This window comes from Anguilla anguilla, chromosome 13, assembly GCF_013347855.1.
Source record: "Anguilla anguilla isolate fAngAng1 chromosome 13, fAngAng1.pri, whole genome shotgun sequence".
NCBI lineage: Eukaryota > Metazoa > Chordata > Actinopteri > Anguilliformes > Anguillidae > Anguilla > Anguilla anguilla.
Window position 1 is genome coordinate 6,421,315 of NC_049213.1, and position 15,117 is coordinate 6,436,431.

The 15,117-nt window shown below is 41.7% G+C and overlaps 1 protein-coding gene across 1 annotated transcript in view; it reads right to left on the reverse strand.

The window, feature by feature from the left end:
* angpt4 (angiopoietin 4) overlaps nt 1-15,117 on the reverse strand; it is a 60,362-nt gene that overhangs the window by 12,234 nt on the left and 33,011 nt on the right. The window contains exons 3-6 of the mRNA XM_035388917.1: nt 14,828-14,949; nt 11,267-11,499; nt 8,474-8,586; nt 7,932-8,033 (exon numbers count right to left, since the gene is read on the reverse strand). Coding sequence (XP_035244808.1) covers nt 7,932-8,033; nt 8,474-8,586; nt 11,267-11,499; nt 14,828-14,949 — 570 coding nt within the window. The remainder of the gene's footprint in view (nt 1-7,931; nt 8,034-8,473; nt 8,587-11,266; nt 11,500-14,827; nt 14,950-15,117) is intronic.

Below are 15,117 nucleotides of genomic sequence, written 5' to 3' on the forward strand. Positions count from 1 at the left end.
ACACTCAATAAGTCTGCTAGCTAGCCTAAAGCAATGTGATTTGCTTAAATTAATTGGTGCAAAGTCAGCCACAATTTAGTAAACTGTCCTTAGCTGCTTCTCACTCACTAGGTGTCTCTGTCACAATATCCCAAATCTGTTTCGATAAAATATATCATGTGTTGCAAAGGCCCAAAGTGTAAACGCCGATTAGCATCGTCTGCCTGCCAGGAGTCCCTGCTGGTTTAGCTGTGTTAAACCAACTTTAACTTCCTTGATTTCCACCCACATCCAGATTCAAGTTACAGGGCACGCAATTCTTGACACTTGAGGTTGCCTTTGCGGTAACTCGAGTTCTGAAAATCTAATTTTGTACAGAGTTCATGTGAAATATCTGTTCGTATCAAACATGACAGCCTGTGAGGGTCAAACGTTCACTTGTTTTGTTCAAACTATTCATGATCAAGAACATATCTGCCAACAGTGAATATGAGAGCCAAGTACAAGAAAAAAAAAAAAAAAAAAACACATTGATACAAAAGCACTGTGGACAGATTTCTCTAATTATATCTTTTGTGACTTTGAGGCGCTCTTGAAAAATATATTGACAGCAGAACGCCCCAAAACAAGTCTCAAACTGCCGACTTTGTGGATATTAGGAGGCATTAGCATCAGTGTCACGGTAGTGGGAGGTGGGACGCAATTGCGGACCGAGGGGATCTAGAAGTTAACCTCGAGGGGTAAGCACAAAAATCGCCAAGCGATTGAAAGGGACAGGGGAAACACCAAATAATAAAGAGCTCTAAATAATCGCTCCCTCTACTCACTGAATCTGTCAGTGGACTCAGAAAATAAAACTAAACACCGGTGCAGCGTAGCTACCTAGAAAGTAAAAACCCAATAGGAAAACAGAGTGGAGTAACCTACTAAAGAAATGACACTCGCAGCCAGGCAGGTCGGAAAAGGTATACTAAAGAGACGAGGGCGAAATGTCCTCCACAGTGCTAAGAGAGAATCAGCTCAGAGAAGAAACTAAATGGTGGTCAAATCTCACCGATAGGATCGATGCAGTAACTTCTGCGGATTCTTACACCCCTACACACGTAGAGCATGACAAACAATGAGTCTGTGCTGAACCCTGGAAAACAGGGGCTAGATATAGGACTCCCACACCTGACCCTAATCAGGGACAATTAACTCAAGGAACCAATGTGTGTGAGGTGCAGCCACCTCACAATAGGACACACACCTGCCCCTCATCAGGGACAATTAACCCACAGAAACCAATGAGTGAGAGGTGCTACCACCTCACAATCAGCCCATAGTATATTCCAGGGGTCTGAAACTCTGGTCCTGGAGTACCACGGGTTCTGGTTTTCACTGATACTCTGCACTTAATTAATCAATTAATGCATTTGATTACGCAGTTAACTCGCTTCAACAGGTTACACAGGTCTGAACTGGGTGTTGATTTTAAGGTGAAAACAAAAAGCAGCCAGGCTTGTGACTGTTGAGGACCAGGGTTGCAGACCCCTGGTCTGTACTGAATTTAGCCAGTGTTGCCCAAGGCTGGGTGTTCCAGTTCTAGATTTTCCATCCTCCCAGCTGCAGTCAGTGGAGAGCCACATCACACTGTGGTGACATCACAATGAGGATACATTCTTCCCATTAAGATGACTGCTTGATCCTCCTCTGCATTCCTGCACAGAAGCACATTTACTGGGTTATCAGTCATGGACCTCTCTACTACAAGCCTGCCAACTGCTGCGCGCTTCAGAGTGATAAAGCCTGTCTGCTTTACGAAGGTGATCAGATAAACTTTGTGAGGGCGAGTCGAATTCAGCAGAAAACATGTCCACAGACCCCCCTCTCAGAATCTGACCAGAGTCTAAGATGGCACATCCCTGCAGTGGCGTATCACTGCTACAGTAAGTGCTGCTTCTAGAAGGGATTGTAAGGTGAGTGTATCTCAAGGTCGGACCATCTGAAGTGAGTTCAGATCCTGAACTGAATGAATCCTGACGTTCCCCCTTGGAAAAATAAAGATCTATTCTATTCTATTCTTTTCTATTCTATTCTGGGACTACTGAATTACCAGCCTACTCTGACCGTATTTTATCTATTTTTATCAACTGTCGTAAAAGTACTCCTCGCTTTTTTCCCGGTAATACCACCTCAGCGTTTAGCTCCAACACCAGCTGAAGAGCTGCAGTCACACGGACTGCCTGGCTGAAACCGAAGAAGACCTTTTTCAGCTGGAAGGGCTGCTGTATCTGGAGCCCAGTTCCGCAAGTGGAAATCTGGCACTGATTAGTCTTAACACTCCACAGCCATCACAAGTGATTACGGCAGCAGCGCAGCATAGCAGTTAGGGAACCAGGCCCGTTTAGGCAGAGGGTGAAGGGTTGATTTCCAAGGTGGGGCACTGCCGTCGTTGTGCCCTTGAGCAAGGTCCTTACCCCGAAAATTCGGTAAATATACAGCTGTATTAAATGGATGGAATGTGAAAAAATAAAATCCAAGGGTGAGTCAGTGTCTGTTAAATGACTGAATGTAATGAATGACCGGACTCTCTGGTAACACAAGCCACTGCATATAATTACGTAGTCAGGTATTAATGTGCACTGAATAATCAAAGCATAAACACAATGGTAATACGTGTAGAAGAGCATGTGATATTTAGTCCATTGAAGAAGCAGATTTGTCTCAGCTACGCCGACTGGTGGAGAGAACACTGGTGGGTTGCATTAACAGATCAGCCCAGGTGCTTAAAGGTGTGCTCCCTCTCCACAGTTTGGGGCCGAGACTGGGAGTACACACACCGAGAGAGGAGGTTTTTGAGTATCCTTTGTCCCAGGACAAAAAGAAATGAAACTCGCTGCTGAAAAGCTGTGAGCAGCGAGCTGAAGAGCTGTGAGCAGCGAGCTGAAGAGCTGTTGCTCAGTTTTGCTTTCTTTTGGGTGAAAGTGTTTGTTTATTTGTTTTCATGTTGGTGTGGGTGTGCTCTCTCTCTCTCTCCATGCGGCAACCGACGGTGCACACCTGGAACTGCCGAATCTCCCTCCCAGGGGTGTCACATGCTGGTATTCTTATTTGAAGTAAAGGTTGCCGTTTTAGAAATGACCTGGTTAAGATGTAGCGAAGTAGTAAGAAGTAGGTGTTCGGGCACTGAATTTCCTATTAAAGAGAAAATTTGCAAACATCATGTGATTATTACATTAGAGCCATTTGGCAGATCCTCTTATCCAGAGCGCTTACACAACTTTTTTGCAGGATTTACATTGCATCTGTTTATACAGGTGGATATATACAGAAGCAATGCAGGTTACGTACCTTGCTCAAGGGTACAACGGCAGTGTCCTACCTGGGAATTGAACCTGTGACTTTTGGGTTAGAAGGCCAGTCCTTTACCCAGTATACTACTACTGCCACCCAGTTGACAAAGTGCACAGAGAAATAGTAATTGAGGAAAAAAATTGTGAGCTATACAAAATGGCATGTGGTGTTAAATTTCCACCACTCAAACGGGTATGTGTGGTAGCATGTTAACTAAAAACTCTATGTCACACATTTAACAGTATTTAGGCATGTTTTGCAATGAAAAGGGAATACTAAAATGATTATTAAGGAGATCATTTGCAAACTGAGCAAACACCATGTGTTCAGGGACAGTGCACAGAACACAGAAAGTGTGTTTGGTGAAAGAAAACAAGCTATGCTCTCCATTGGGAAAGCATGATGTTATCCCTCTTTAAGAGACAGAAGCCATGGGTGATATTTCTACATTTCAGCACAGGCAAAGCAACCATTACTGCCACTCGAACGGCAGGATAAATGTGTACTAGTGAAATCACCTACTGCATTGGTATTGTTGGCTCAGTGAGCTCAGTTTAAAAAGTTCAATGAAAATAGTGCTTTATTGTTTATGTTTGTAAGGCAACACTTGAATTGGTTTTTGTGCATTAAATAAATTACATATTTGATATTTTAAACTGCTCATCACATGCAGTTATGACACAGCTTTGATCCCAACAGGGTCTAATATGCTGGATGTTACTGCAGTGAATTCTGTAAACTTCTCCTATAATGCTGCTGCTTCCCAGGTTACTGCTGATGAAAGCTCAAAAACTCCTCTCTGATAATAAAATACTAAAAATTCCTTTAGGAACACTGACATTACAAAAATTCCTCTTGGAACTTCGATATTACAAGTATTCCTTTAGGAACACTGGCATTACTATAATTCCTTTGGGAATGTTAGCATTACTAAAATTCCTTTAAGAACACTGAGATTACTAAAATTGCTCCGGGAACACTGACATTACTAGAATTCTTTTTGGAACACGGGCATAACTAAAATTCCTCTGGGAACACTGACATTACTAGGATTCCTCTAGGAACACTGACATTACTAAAATTCCTATTACAGCACTGGGATTTAGTAAATTCCTCTATGATCACTGGGATAACTTAATTCCTCTATGAGCACTGGGATTACTAAAATACCACCAGAAGCTGCGCTTTTATTTACTGCCTGATAATTATTCAAAAATAATGTTTCATCTTCTATTTCATTGGACCTGTTCCCTCTGGCACATAGAGCCTGAGAAGGAAGGAACTACCAGCACAAAATAAACACTAATGTTCCTGCTGATAATCGTGAAATAAACAATAAGGAATCGTATGTTCAGATGAGTAACATCTGGAAACATAAAATCACTGTACAGACTGCTTTGCGTAACTACCTGAAGCATATTTTCTTGGTTTAGACCACGAAATGCAGAGTATCAGCTACTGCAAAGCTGGCAGGTCAACACACACTTATGTAAATTTGTAAGGGAGCATTCATTGCACTCATTTGAAGTAAATTTTATGTACGCATACTGTATGTTTGAGTCCATCAAAAACATACATTAAAATGTGTCTCTTTCAATAAAAATCTTACCAGTCTAATGTGTGTCCTGCATTATTATAAAATGTATGTTCTGGTTTCACTTGCTGATTGGTCCATGCAGCGTAGTAAAGGCTAAGTCTGCTCACTGTTTCAAATAAACAAGCACAACGCGTAAAATGGTTGGGCAGCATGTGGCACCAGTTCCCATACAATCTGTACCTAGTGGATCAAATCACAATGCAGATTTTGGTGCCTATTTCAGTGCCACACACTTCACTAGCTAACATTGCACTAATTATGCTGACACAGTCAGTGGCAGCGCTGTTAGCAAGCTAATGTTCAACTCTGATTATTATATATTACTGTAAATTGTGAAGTATAATTTAAACAATTAAATAAACAATTTTTTTTTCCAATTTATTTGCCTTTGCAATAAAAATGATGTTCTTTAATGTCATCCCTAGCATCAAATGTAACTCAACATTACTGGAACTAGCTTGCTAGCTGCAGTGCACAATAACACTATGGTGAGTTTTAGCTATAGGAGCTAACTAGCTACTGCACGCACAGTTGAAAAATCAAGTTGCAAACTAGCCAGCCTGCTTCTGGAGGAAACGGCGACAGGGACACTGCAGTGTGCAGGGTTGTGTTGTTGAAGAATTAGCAATCTAGCAATGTCTACTTTACTTTGTGCCTCTAGGAATGTGTAATGTGCATTGTGTGAGGCACTGCTAGCTTGCTAAAATGAGCTAGCTATCAAGCAAGCCAGCTGGACCGCACGGTCTCTGTTCCTCTCACAGATCCCTCTGCTTTCTGGCATTGGCACCCCACAAACAGAGCTTCCCAGCAGCATGGTTCACTGGAGTCCAAGGAGTAACCAGCCAGCCTGAATTATGCTGGTTTCATTTATTATTTCACCAACAAACAGACAACACCTCCTGAGGCTGAAGAATAAACACGAGAAACTATTGTTTGTATTTTATCCTGCTTATGGACATTCCTGACTAAATCAAGGGTGTCCAATGCTATCCAGCAAGGGCCAGCGTGGGTGCAGGCAAGCACTAGGACACCTGATTCTACTTATCAAGGTCTTGATTGAAGACCACGATTAGTTAATTAGTTGAATCAGATGTCTTTTTTGTTTTTACCCAGCGCAAGGACACCTGATTCTACTTATCTAGGTCTTTATAGAAGAACATGATTGGTTAATTAGTGGAATCCTGTGTTAAAGTGCTGGACTAAAACAAATCCTGCACTCCGGTCCAATCCTACACTGGTCCTTTTTGGATACGATTGGACACCCTTGCTTTAAATGAATCATTAGTCTTGCCATTTAGGGGAATTGATCCATGACGTGAGAATAGCTCATGGTTTTAGGCTCACTTATGCTTCTTAAAGACCACTTGTACAATTCTGAAACAGTCCAGGCCATAGCGGGGACATCCCTAGTGAACAGCTGGGCTGGCTGAGGCTAGCACAACAGCCCTCAGGAGACCACAGCGCTCTAAAGGTTGTGCAGAGATGATGTCCCCGGACCCAAAAATAGATTCTCCACTTCCTGGCAGGAAATGCAAAAACCACACGCCATCCAATCGGACCAGAGCCTCATCGACGGACGATCGGATGATGAATAATAAAGCTGTGTGAAACACGATGCCGTAACTCGGGGATACTTAAATCTGGCCCTCGAGATCGGTAGTACTGCCGGTTTCCTCTTCTGCCTTATAGTCCATGGTCCACTAACGTTATTGATCGGTGCATCTGGTGTAAGTCAAGCCCTGATTAGAGGGGTCAATAATTAGCTAAAGATTCCACACACTGAGTTAGCAATGCCAAAACTCACTGCTGATTGCAACGCATACACAGAAACCCTCAATCAATCCAGGACTGGAGCGTTGTTCTGCTGCCTGTATGGTGGGTGGCCATATACTGAAATTAGTGAGTATGTGACCCCGGCACCCACATCAGCCTTCAGAAACGCACCCTGCTTTCAGGATAAAACCAAGTTGGCAGAGGCTATTTCAGGCTGCGTAAGCTGCAGTTTGAAGTCTGCGATTTGTCAGTCTGTGACATTAGGATTTGACCTCCCTCAGTTTATTTGTGACCTCTGACTAAGCTAGCAGCATAACATCTGCCTGTTAAAACACTTCATTGGGTCTGCTTTAAAAACATAAAAAACAAACAGGTTTTCAAAACATTTATCGTTGAAAATGACAAATGACTTCTTCCCCCAGTCTAGTTCAGAGACAGCTGTTTCTGTGTGGATGGGACTCCAAATCAAGCTTGAATGTTGCCCGTGGTCATTGCAACCCTCTAGGTTCATTCCAATTGCTTATTTTTTCCTCCTTGCTTCCCTTCCCAGCGTCCTTTCTTAGCTCCTAGCTCCACCCATCAGAGGTCGCAAGGAAAGGAAGCAAGGCAGTGGTCTCCAACCATGGTCCTGGAGAGCTACAGGGTCTGCTGGTTTTTGTTTTCACCTTAAAATCAGCACCCAATTGAGACCCAAGACACCAGGTGAGTTGAGTTAACTGTGTAATCAACTGCTCTAATTGATTCATGAAGTGCAGAGTAACTATGAAAACATGCAGACCCTGTAGCTCTCCAGGACCAGGGTTGGAGACCACCGAAGCAAAGAAAGGACATGAGGACAGAGCTATCGAGGAAGCGTATATTCGGCAAATGGAACTTCTGTTCAGTCAAGCATCAGTTAAATAGCCCATCAATTACTGATGTGGAAGATGGTGAAGGGTAGACCCACAGGTCAATCGTTTATAGATGAATGTATAACTACTTCCGCAAAAAGGATGCACTTGTGTTTCCTTGCTCAAGCATCCATCGGGAGCCTCCTAACCCCTCGCTCCTAGCTCCTTCAAGGACCATGTAACAGGTTGGAATATCTTTGAAGATGGCAGACCTTGATTTCTGAGTGAGGCGAGGACCAAGGAGACATAAAGGATGGATAAAATCGGCGATTGGGATGAGACCACAGTCTTTCAAAGCTAGAGGAATGACGTCCACCCCAGATGAAGACTGTGATGCAGCTGAACTGTGCGCTCACCTGTTTGTACTCTCCCCAAGTCCTCTGGAAATCCACACTTCCGTTGACTCTGCGCTGAAACACAGTCCATCCACCTCCGCTCGTTTCCATGTCACAAAATACCTGGATCGATAAGACATAGCGTTATTCTCTCACTCCGAACACAAACTCTATCAGTCACGTACAATGCACATCCAGCTCTTTTCTTTCTACAGATGAGCACATATATAAATACTAGAAAAGGACTGCATAATATAGCTCTCATTATCTAAGTTTCATTATGTCATTTTTGCAGAAAAAGTGTTTTTTTGTTTGTTTTTTTTTTAACCAGTACATTATAGTTCCCTGGAAACTGAAAAGGAACATCACTACAACCTGAGAAGCAAAGAAAGAATTCTGAGAAAAACCAATTCAAGTTCAGAGTGGACACAAACCCTTTAAAGAAATATTTGGATTCTTTTGGCTCAAGATTTATATTCATTAATATGTCAATGCAGATTGACAATTCTCTTATATTCCAAAAGCATCTGTAAAGTCTCTAAACTGAGAGGAATAGTGTTCACCTTTGTGGGCTCTGTCATGTTGCCGATGTGTAGGTAGTACACGCCACTGATGTTATTTCCTGCTTTAAAAGCATCCGCACAGTCCCGAAACTTCTGTTCCCTCGGCAACGGCACTGTTCACAATCAAACACACTCCTTACATTACAGGGAAAAGGCACAACTATAAATCAAAGTCACATTAGACACTTCTGTTAGGACCGAGTCTGGAACCTTGGAGCTAGCTGATTCACTGATTTTAACATGCTCACTTTCCTCATTTTAGCTAGTTAATTTACTGTTAGCTAGGTAATTTACAATTCCATTACACAATGGCTTTTTAGTTTCACCACCATGCAGCAAGTTAACAATTTCATAACATAGCATGACATAATGATGAGAACAGGCCATTCAGCCTAGCAATGCTCTCCATTTTCCTACCACTAAAGGGTACCTATTAACTTATCGTTTTCCAACAAACTAGATAGTACAGTATCTAGCACTGTACCAAGCCTGGTCTCGAAAAAACCCCAGTTTCTGCTCATTTCAATTAGCTAAGGGAGGGCTCTTGAAACACCTCAATAGCTGCCTTATATAGCTACCGCTTTAGTTAACATGCATGCACCAACTCCACTCCAGTAAACACCAACTGAACTCCCCTAAAGATAAAAATGAAAGAGTAAAGACATCTATTGCTTCTGTAAAAAGCTTAGCAAGTTTGACTGTACAAAGGTCAACATCTAAGCTTTGGGTAAAAACCATAACCATAGCCATACCCATAACCGTAGCAATAAATAACGCTGACAGATAGCAGTCTTGGCACATTTTTTTACTGATCATGTTTTCTTTGTTATCATCAGATTTTTTTTTCCCCATTCCATCCCTTCATCTTTGAAAAAAGAGGTCGTTGGGTCGCAAGCGTTTCTCTGCAGATGGCGTCCCAAGAAGGAAAAACAATCCTCCTTCGGTCCGTAATTGAAAGCAGTTGTGTTTGCGTGTTGTGGAATGTCTCTGTAAACACACGTTGACACATATTCTGCACAATTTTACCCACAATTTCAAAGGGTTGATTTCAGAGTTTTCAGGAAACTTTTCAACCAAACCCTGCCAAGTAGATCACTGTGAAGAGAATATCCATCTTACTAAGCTTACTGGCTGTCACAAAGTAAAAAAAAACAAAAAAAAAACAAAGATCTTCCACAATCTTACATCTTTCAGATGTGCTAAACAGCAATAAATTTTCATTTGGAGTGTGGCAAATTGTTTTATGGGAAGACACCAGACACACATATATTATATTTGGTCACAGCCCTTAGAAGTCTTTTCACGACACTAAAATGTATGGTGCATTCCCAACAGCCTCTTGTCTCATGCGCTAAAGAAACTGGGAGATGCTGATACAGATGGTCGCTGCTGTTCTTGTATAGTGTGGATGAAATACAAACTTGGAGATACTGATACGGATGATAACTGCTGTTCTTGTATAGTATGGATGACAGACAAATCGCAAGGAATGATGCGTGATTGAGAAAGGGTCTACAGCGCTGGTCCTGGAGCGCTGAGTTAGTTCAGCTATATTTCGGGTATGCCTGACCTTACACAAATGGCGGCTGCCTTGGCTTGTTTGCATGTTTCATGCCCAGTGAAGTCAATGCATGTAGTGAGGCCAGAAGAAGGTGTTTTCCTCTATGTAGTCAGAGCCATTGTTAAGAGCATTTTCATTTCAGTGGTAACTGTTTTCAAGCCCACACCTATTCTAAAATGTAGAATTAATTCAATAATGATTCCAGTACTTTTCTGTTTATACATCCATTCATTTTGATATTAACTGATTTGAACTGTTAATGTTTGTGGGACATAAACCAAAGCTTATACTGACAGTGCTGTTCTAATCATAAAAATGATTTACAGACAAAGTATTATCTTTTTAAATAACTATTTGAAAAATGAGTGGGCAGGAAATAAACCTTGTGAAGAGGTTTAAAGGAGTGATAGTCAATTGAATACCAAATTGTGTGTGTGTCCCTTAGCTCACAGACAGCAGTGTGGTGTGTGTACCTGAGCTCACAGACAGCAGTGTGGTGTGTGTACCTGAGCTCACAGACATCAGTGTGGTGTGTGTACCTGAGCTCACAGACAGCATAGTGGTATATTTACCTGGGCTCACAGACAGCAGTGTAGTGAGTGTATCTGAGCTGACAGACAGCATAGTGGTGTGTGTACCTGAGCTCACAGACAGCATAGTGGTATACGTACCTGAGCTCACAGACAACAGTGTGGTGTGTGTACCTGAGCTGACAGACAGCAGTGTGGTGTGTGTACCTGAGCTCACAGACAGCAGTGTGGTGTGTGTACCTGAGCTCACAGACAGCAGTGTGGTATATTTACCTGGGCTCACAGACAGCAGTGTGGTGTGTGTACCTGAGCTCACAGACAGCAGTGTGGTGTGTGTACCTGAGCTAACAGACAGCATAGTGGTATATGTACCTGGGCTCACAGAGAGCAGTGTAGTGAGTGCATCTGAGTGCACAGACAGCATAGTGGTGTGTGTACCTCGGCTCACAGACAGAAGTGTGGTGTGTGTACTTGAGCTCACAGACAGCAGTGTGGTATATGTACCTGAGCTCACAGACAGCAGTGTGGTGTGTGTATCTGAGCTCACAGACAGCAGTGTGCTGTGTGTACCTGAGCTCACAGACAGCAGTGTGGTGTGCGTACTTGAGCTCACAGACAGCAGTGTGGTGTGTGTACCTGGGCTCACAGACAGCAGTGTGGTGTGTGTACCTGAGCTCACAGACAGCAGTGTGGTGTCAGTACCTGAGCTCACAGACAGCAGGTTGAGGAGTGTGTGCACGGACTCGGCGAGCTGCTGTTGCTGGCGCTGCAGGATGGAGTTGTTGGCGCTCGCTGTGTGCAGCTGTTTCTGGAGGGAATCGATGGAGGCGGACTGCAGTACCACCAGCTCCTGCAGCCTCTCCTTCTCCTCCCGCAGGTCCTCCAGCTCTGTCTGCTGCCGAGACTCCAAGACCAGAACCTTCTTCTCCAGGCGACTGGAGAGAAAAAAAGGTCAAAGTAACCCTTTAAAGAGTAGGCTTTTGGAATGTTTTGTTTGTTCAAAGTTCTAGAACTCCATTGCTTTCAATTACCGGGTAGTGATTGTTACATCGGCATTAGAATGTTCAGTTAAGAAAATTCTAATGACGTATTTGTGATGTCACATCCTAAAGGGTTCAAGAGCAACCATGACAGGAGACCAGCAATTACTACTGTCGTTTAAACTGATCAGTTTCCTCTCAAATGTAATAATGATAGTCATTGATCATCATCATCATCACCATCATCATAAAACACAATAAACCTCTCGAACCATGTTTGTATCTCGGTAAACGCAAATTTTTAAGCACATATCACAGGATTCATAGGAATTCTCAGATTAGTTTGTGTAAAATGTATAATTTCTCAGGAACACCAATACAAAAAAAATACAGATTTGCTAATGTTTCAAGCATTATAGTTACAAATTCAACCGCTAGACATCTCACCAAACCTATACGAGTTCACATGACACCCATCCTGGCCTCACTACACTTCAAGAATTAAAAAAAAAAAATGTACTCATAACTTTAAAGGCTAGCCTTGATGTCACCCCGAAATACATTACCGGTGTCATACACAATCTCATCGTCGCACCAGGCACACATTTTACAACAAGAGGTGACATTCATAGCTGGGGCTCCAATTTTATAGAACAATTTTATTAAATCTTATCAGGGCCTGTCTTCTTTAAGATCTCATTTTAAAACCCATTCTTTGAACTTTCTGTCAACCCTTTTTACCTGCATTACTGTTCTATTTGATGTGTATTGCCGCTATTCTGTTTTATTTCTTTACCTACGCTTTTATTGCGTGAAGTGCTTTGTGCACCGGGTAAAAAGAGAAAATAAAAGCACTATCTAAACATTATCTGACAGACCTCCCTTCTGTTTGCGCATACGCAGCGCATGAATGCTACCAGTGCCAGACGATAGCTTTCTCAGAGGGCCTCGGTCCGCTGCTTGCGAAAGTTATCATATGGAACGGGACTGTGACACTGAAGAGCCCCGTATGGGATTAGTTGGGAAGGAGTCCCTTACGGGATTGATTTCCCTGTGATGGATGGCCTTTTAGGCGTGTTTCCGGTAGCTCCGCAATCCGCTGTGTAAAAGCGACACACTGCACTGACTGTCAACCAAGCGTTCACGAAAATAAACTACAACGGCTAAATAAACGACGACGGGTTTTTATCCCCAGCACTAATTATGCATTTATGTATAATTAGAACATAATTAGTCCGACTTTCATGTTATTTTTTTCATCATCTTATTTGTTTATTCGTGTACCATGTGGAAAATGCCTGGGCTCCATACTTTAGTGATAATCCCCCCCAAGATTATATCTGATTATTATTCATTTAAATAAAAATGATACATTTTTATATAAGTTTTTTAAACTATAAATTCATTCAAAGAAGAAGCTTCTGTTTACTAGTGTTTTGCTTTTTTTTTACCTTCACTCACAAAAAAGAACATGGTTATAAATAAAAAACCACCATAAAGCTAGCAGTTCACATGTAGTAAAAGAAACTCTGATTCGGAAAGCAAATATTAATGATTAATTGGTGGGTCTCCAATCTGAAATCACATACACACATACCAGGCTGGCTAGCGGTCATACATACGCATTGCATTTTATTAGCATCTGAACAGAAATGTTTTAAATGTAAATGTAAACAATTTATAGGGGATTCTTGTAGGCCCACCAAGGCAAAACAATCAAGTGAATGTCAGAAAACCACATACCTTTATTTTATACAGGAATAATATTTATGAAGGTCAGCTGGCTGATATAGTGTCAATATGTGGATTGCCTTTAACTATAGAAACCTAGCTACAGAGTATATCTACGACACATTAATAAACCTGCCTGAAGAAACAATCTGAAGGGGTGCCAACAGGGACTTTGGGCCCCTTGAAATCCTATGTTCTAATGATCTTTCAGGGCCCCAGTCAGTCAGGCCCCTTGGAAGTTCCCCCACCCTACGGGCCCCAGTCTGCCGGATATGCAGTACTCAACACTCAGCTCTGATTTGGGAACCCCATACCTGCTGGAAAATCCAGCGGCGGTGATTAAAAGTGTGTTTCTACAATCTATTAATTCCACATGCTATTTTGTAAAAAAATTATAAGATAAGGCCAAATATGTCTATTGTTTTTATTACTGTGTATGCCACATTTTTAGTTTTATTTCACGTGAGCTGGGGCTTTCTGTTAGAGGGACTGCCCATTAATTTTGCTGAAACTATAATCATAAATCAGGGAAATAATGTTGCTGTTATGTTATATTTTGGGCTCAGTTCCCTTGCTGTATACTGGCTGAGTGATAAATCTCGCAATAAATCATAATTTATAATTAAAAATGATCTTTAAATCTGTGCATTTCCTCATATTATACATTCTAGGTTGTAAGCAAATCGTTGTTATATTGTTTATATAAATACAATATTGTATATATATATATTGTTATTGTTGTTAATTGTTGTAAATAATTTACATTTGCCTCCATAGAAAATCACACAATCCTTTTTTTATTTTTATTTTTACACATTTCACCATCTAAAACACACTTTGAAATACCGCTTCCACATTTTGGCACCCTGGGACTTCCCAAGACACAGGACCTTAAATTAAACCCAAACTGTGACAGTCGTGGTCGGCTGTGTGTGTGTGTATTGTTTTAGTTACATGAATCCTACCCTCCTTTCTCCCCAAGTGAACACAGACATGTGGAGGGACCCCACGTGCACCCAGTTAGCGCAATGATACACTTTAAAATGTTAAGTAATATTAAAATGTTTGGTGTTAAATCAACTCTTGCAGTGCATGTGATCCTTACTGGACTCATTTGCATTCAGTTAGAGTTTAATTAACACTGGATGTTTCACTTTGTAAAATGCACATAAACTTAAATTCACCATCACACAAACACAACACATACTGACTTCCATCACATACGTCTGTCTTGCATGCTCTGGAAGGTTCTGGAAAGACTAGGCATGCTTTGCCGTGAGGAGCAGGCAGAAAGAAAGGCATTCTAGCCACGGATGAAAGTGAGATCATCCTCTTGGTTATTTAAACACCCTTCTCATATGCATATCACAGCAAGCAATATATTTTTTTATGAAATTACCCTTTAACCATATGCCACCAGAGATATAAATATAGAGCAGTGACTTAAGCTTTATTCAAGGCATCAACCTTTCATATAAATTAATCATGCAAATTAGACATTTGTAGTGTCAGTATAATTCATCTTAAAAATCACTTTGTTATTTTATGCTACCTGTTTTTGTCTTGTAGTTTGGAAATTTCAGTGACCTGCATCAGGAGCTCCTTCTCCAATTTGTTTGTCGATAACGAGTTCTCCAAAAGTTGGATCTCGATTCTCGAGGTCTGGTTCATAACCTGCAACGTGCATGCAAGCACACACACACACACACACACACACACACACAGACACACGCAAACACACAAATACACACATACATACCCACACACGCACACACACGTGCACGTACACACACACACACACACACACACACAAGCGTATGCACAGGCACATATATAGAACGC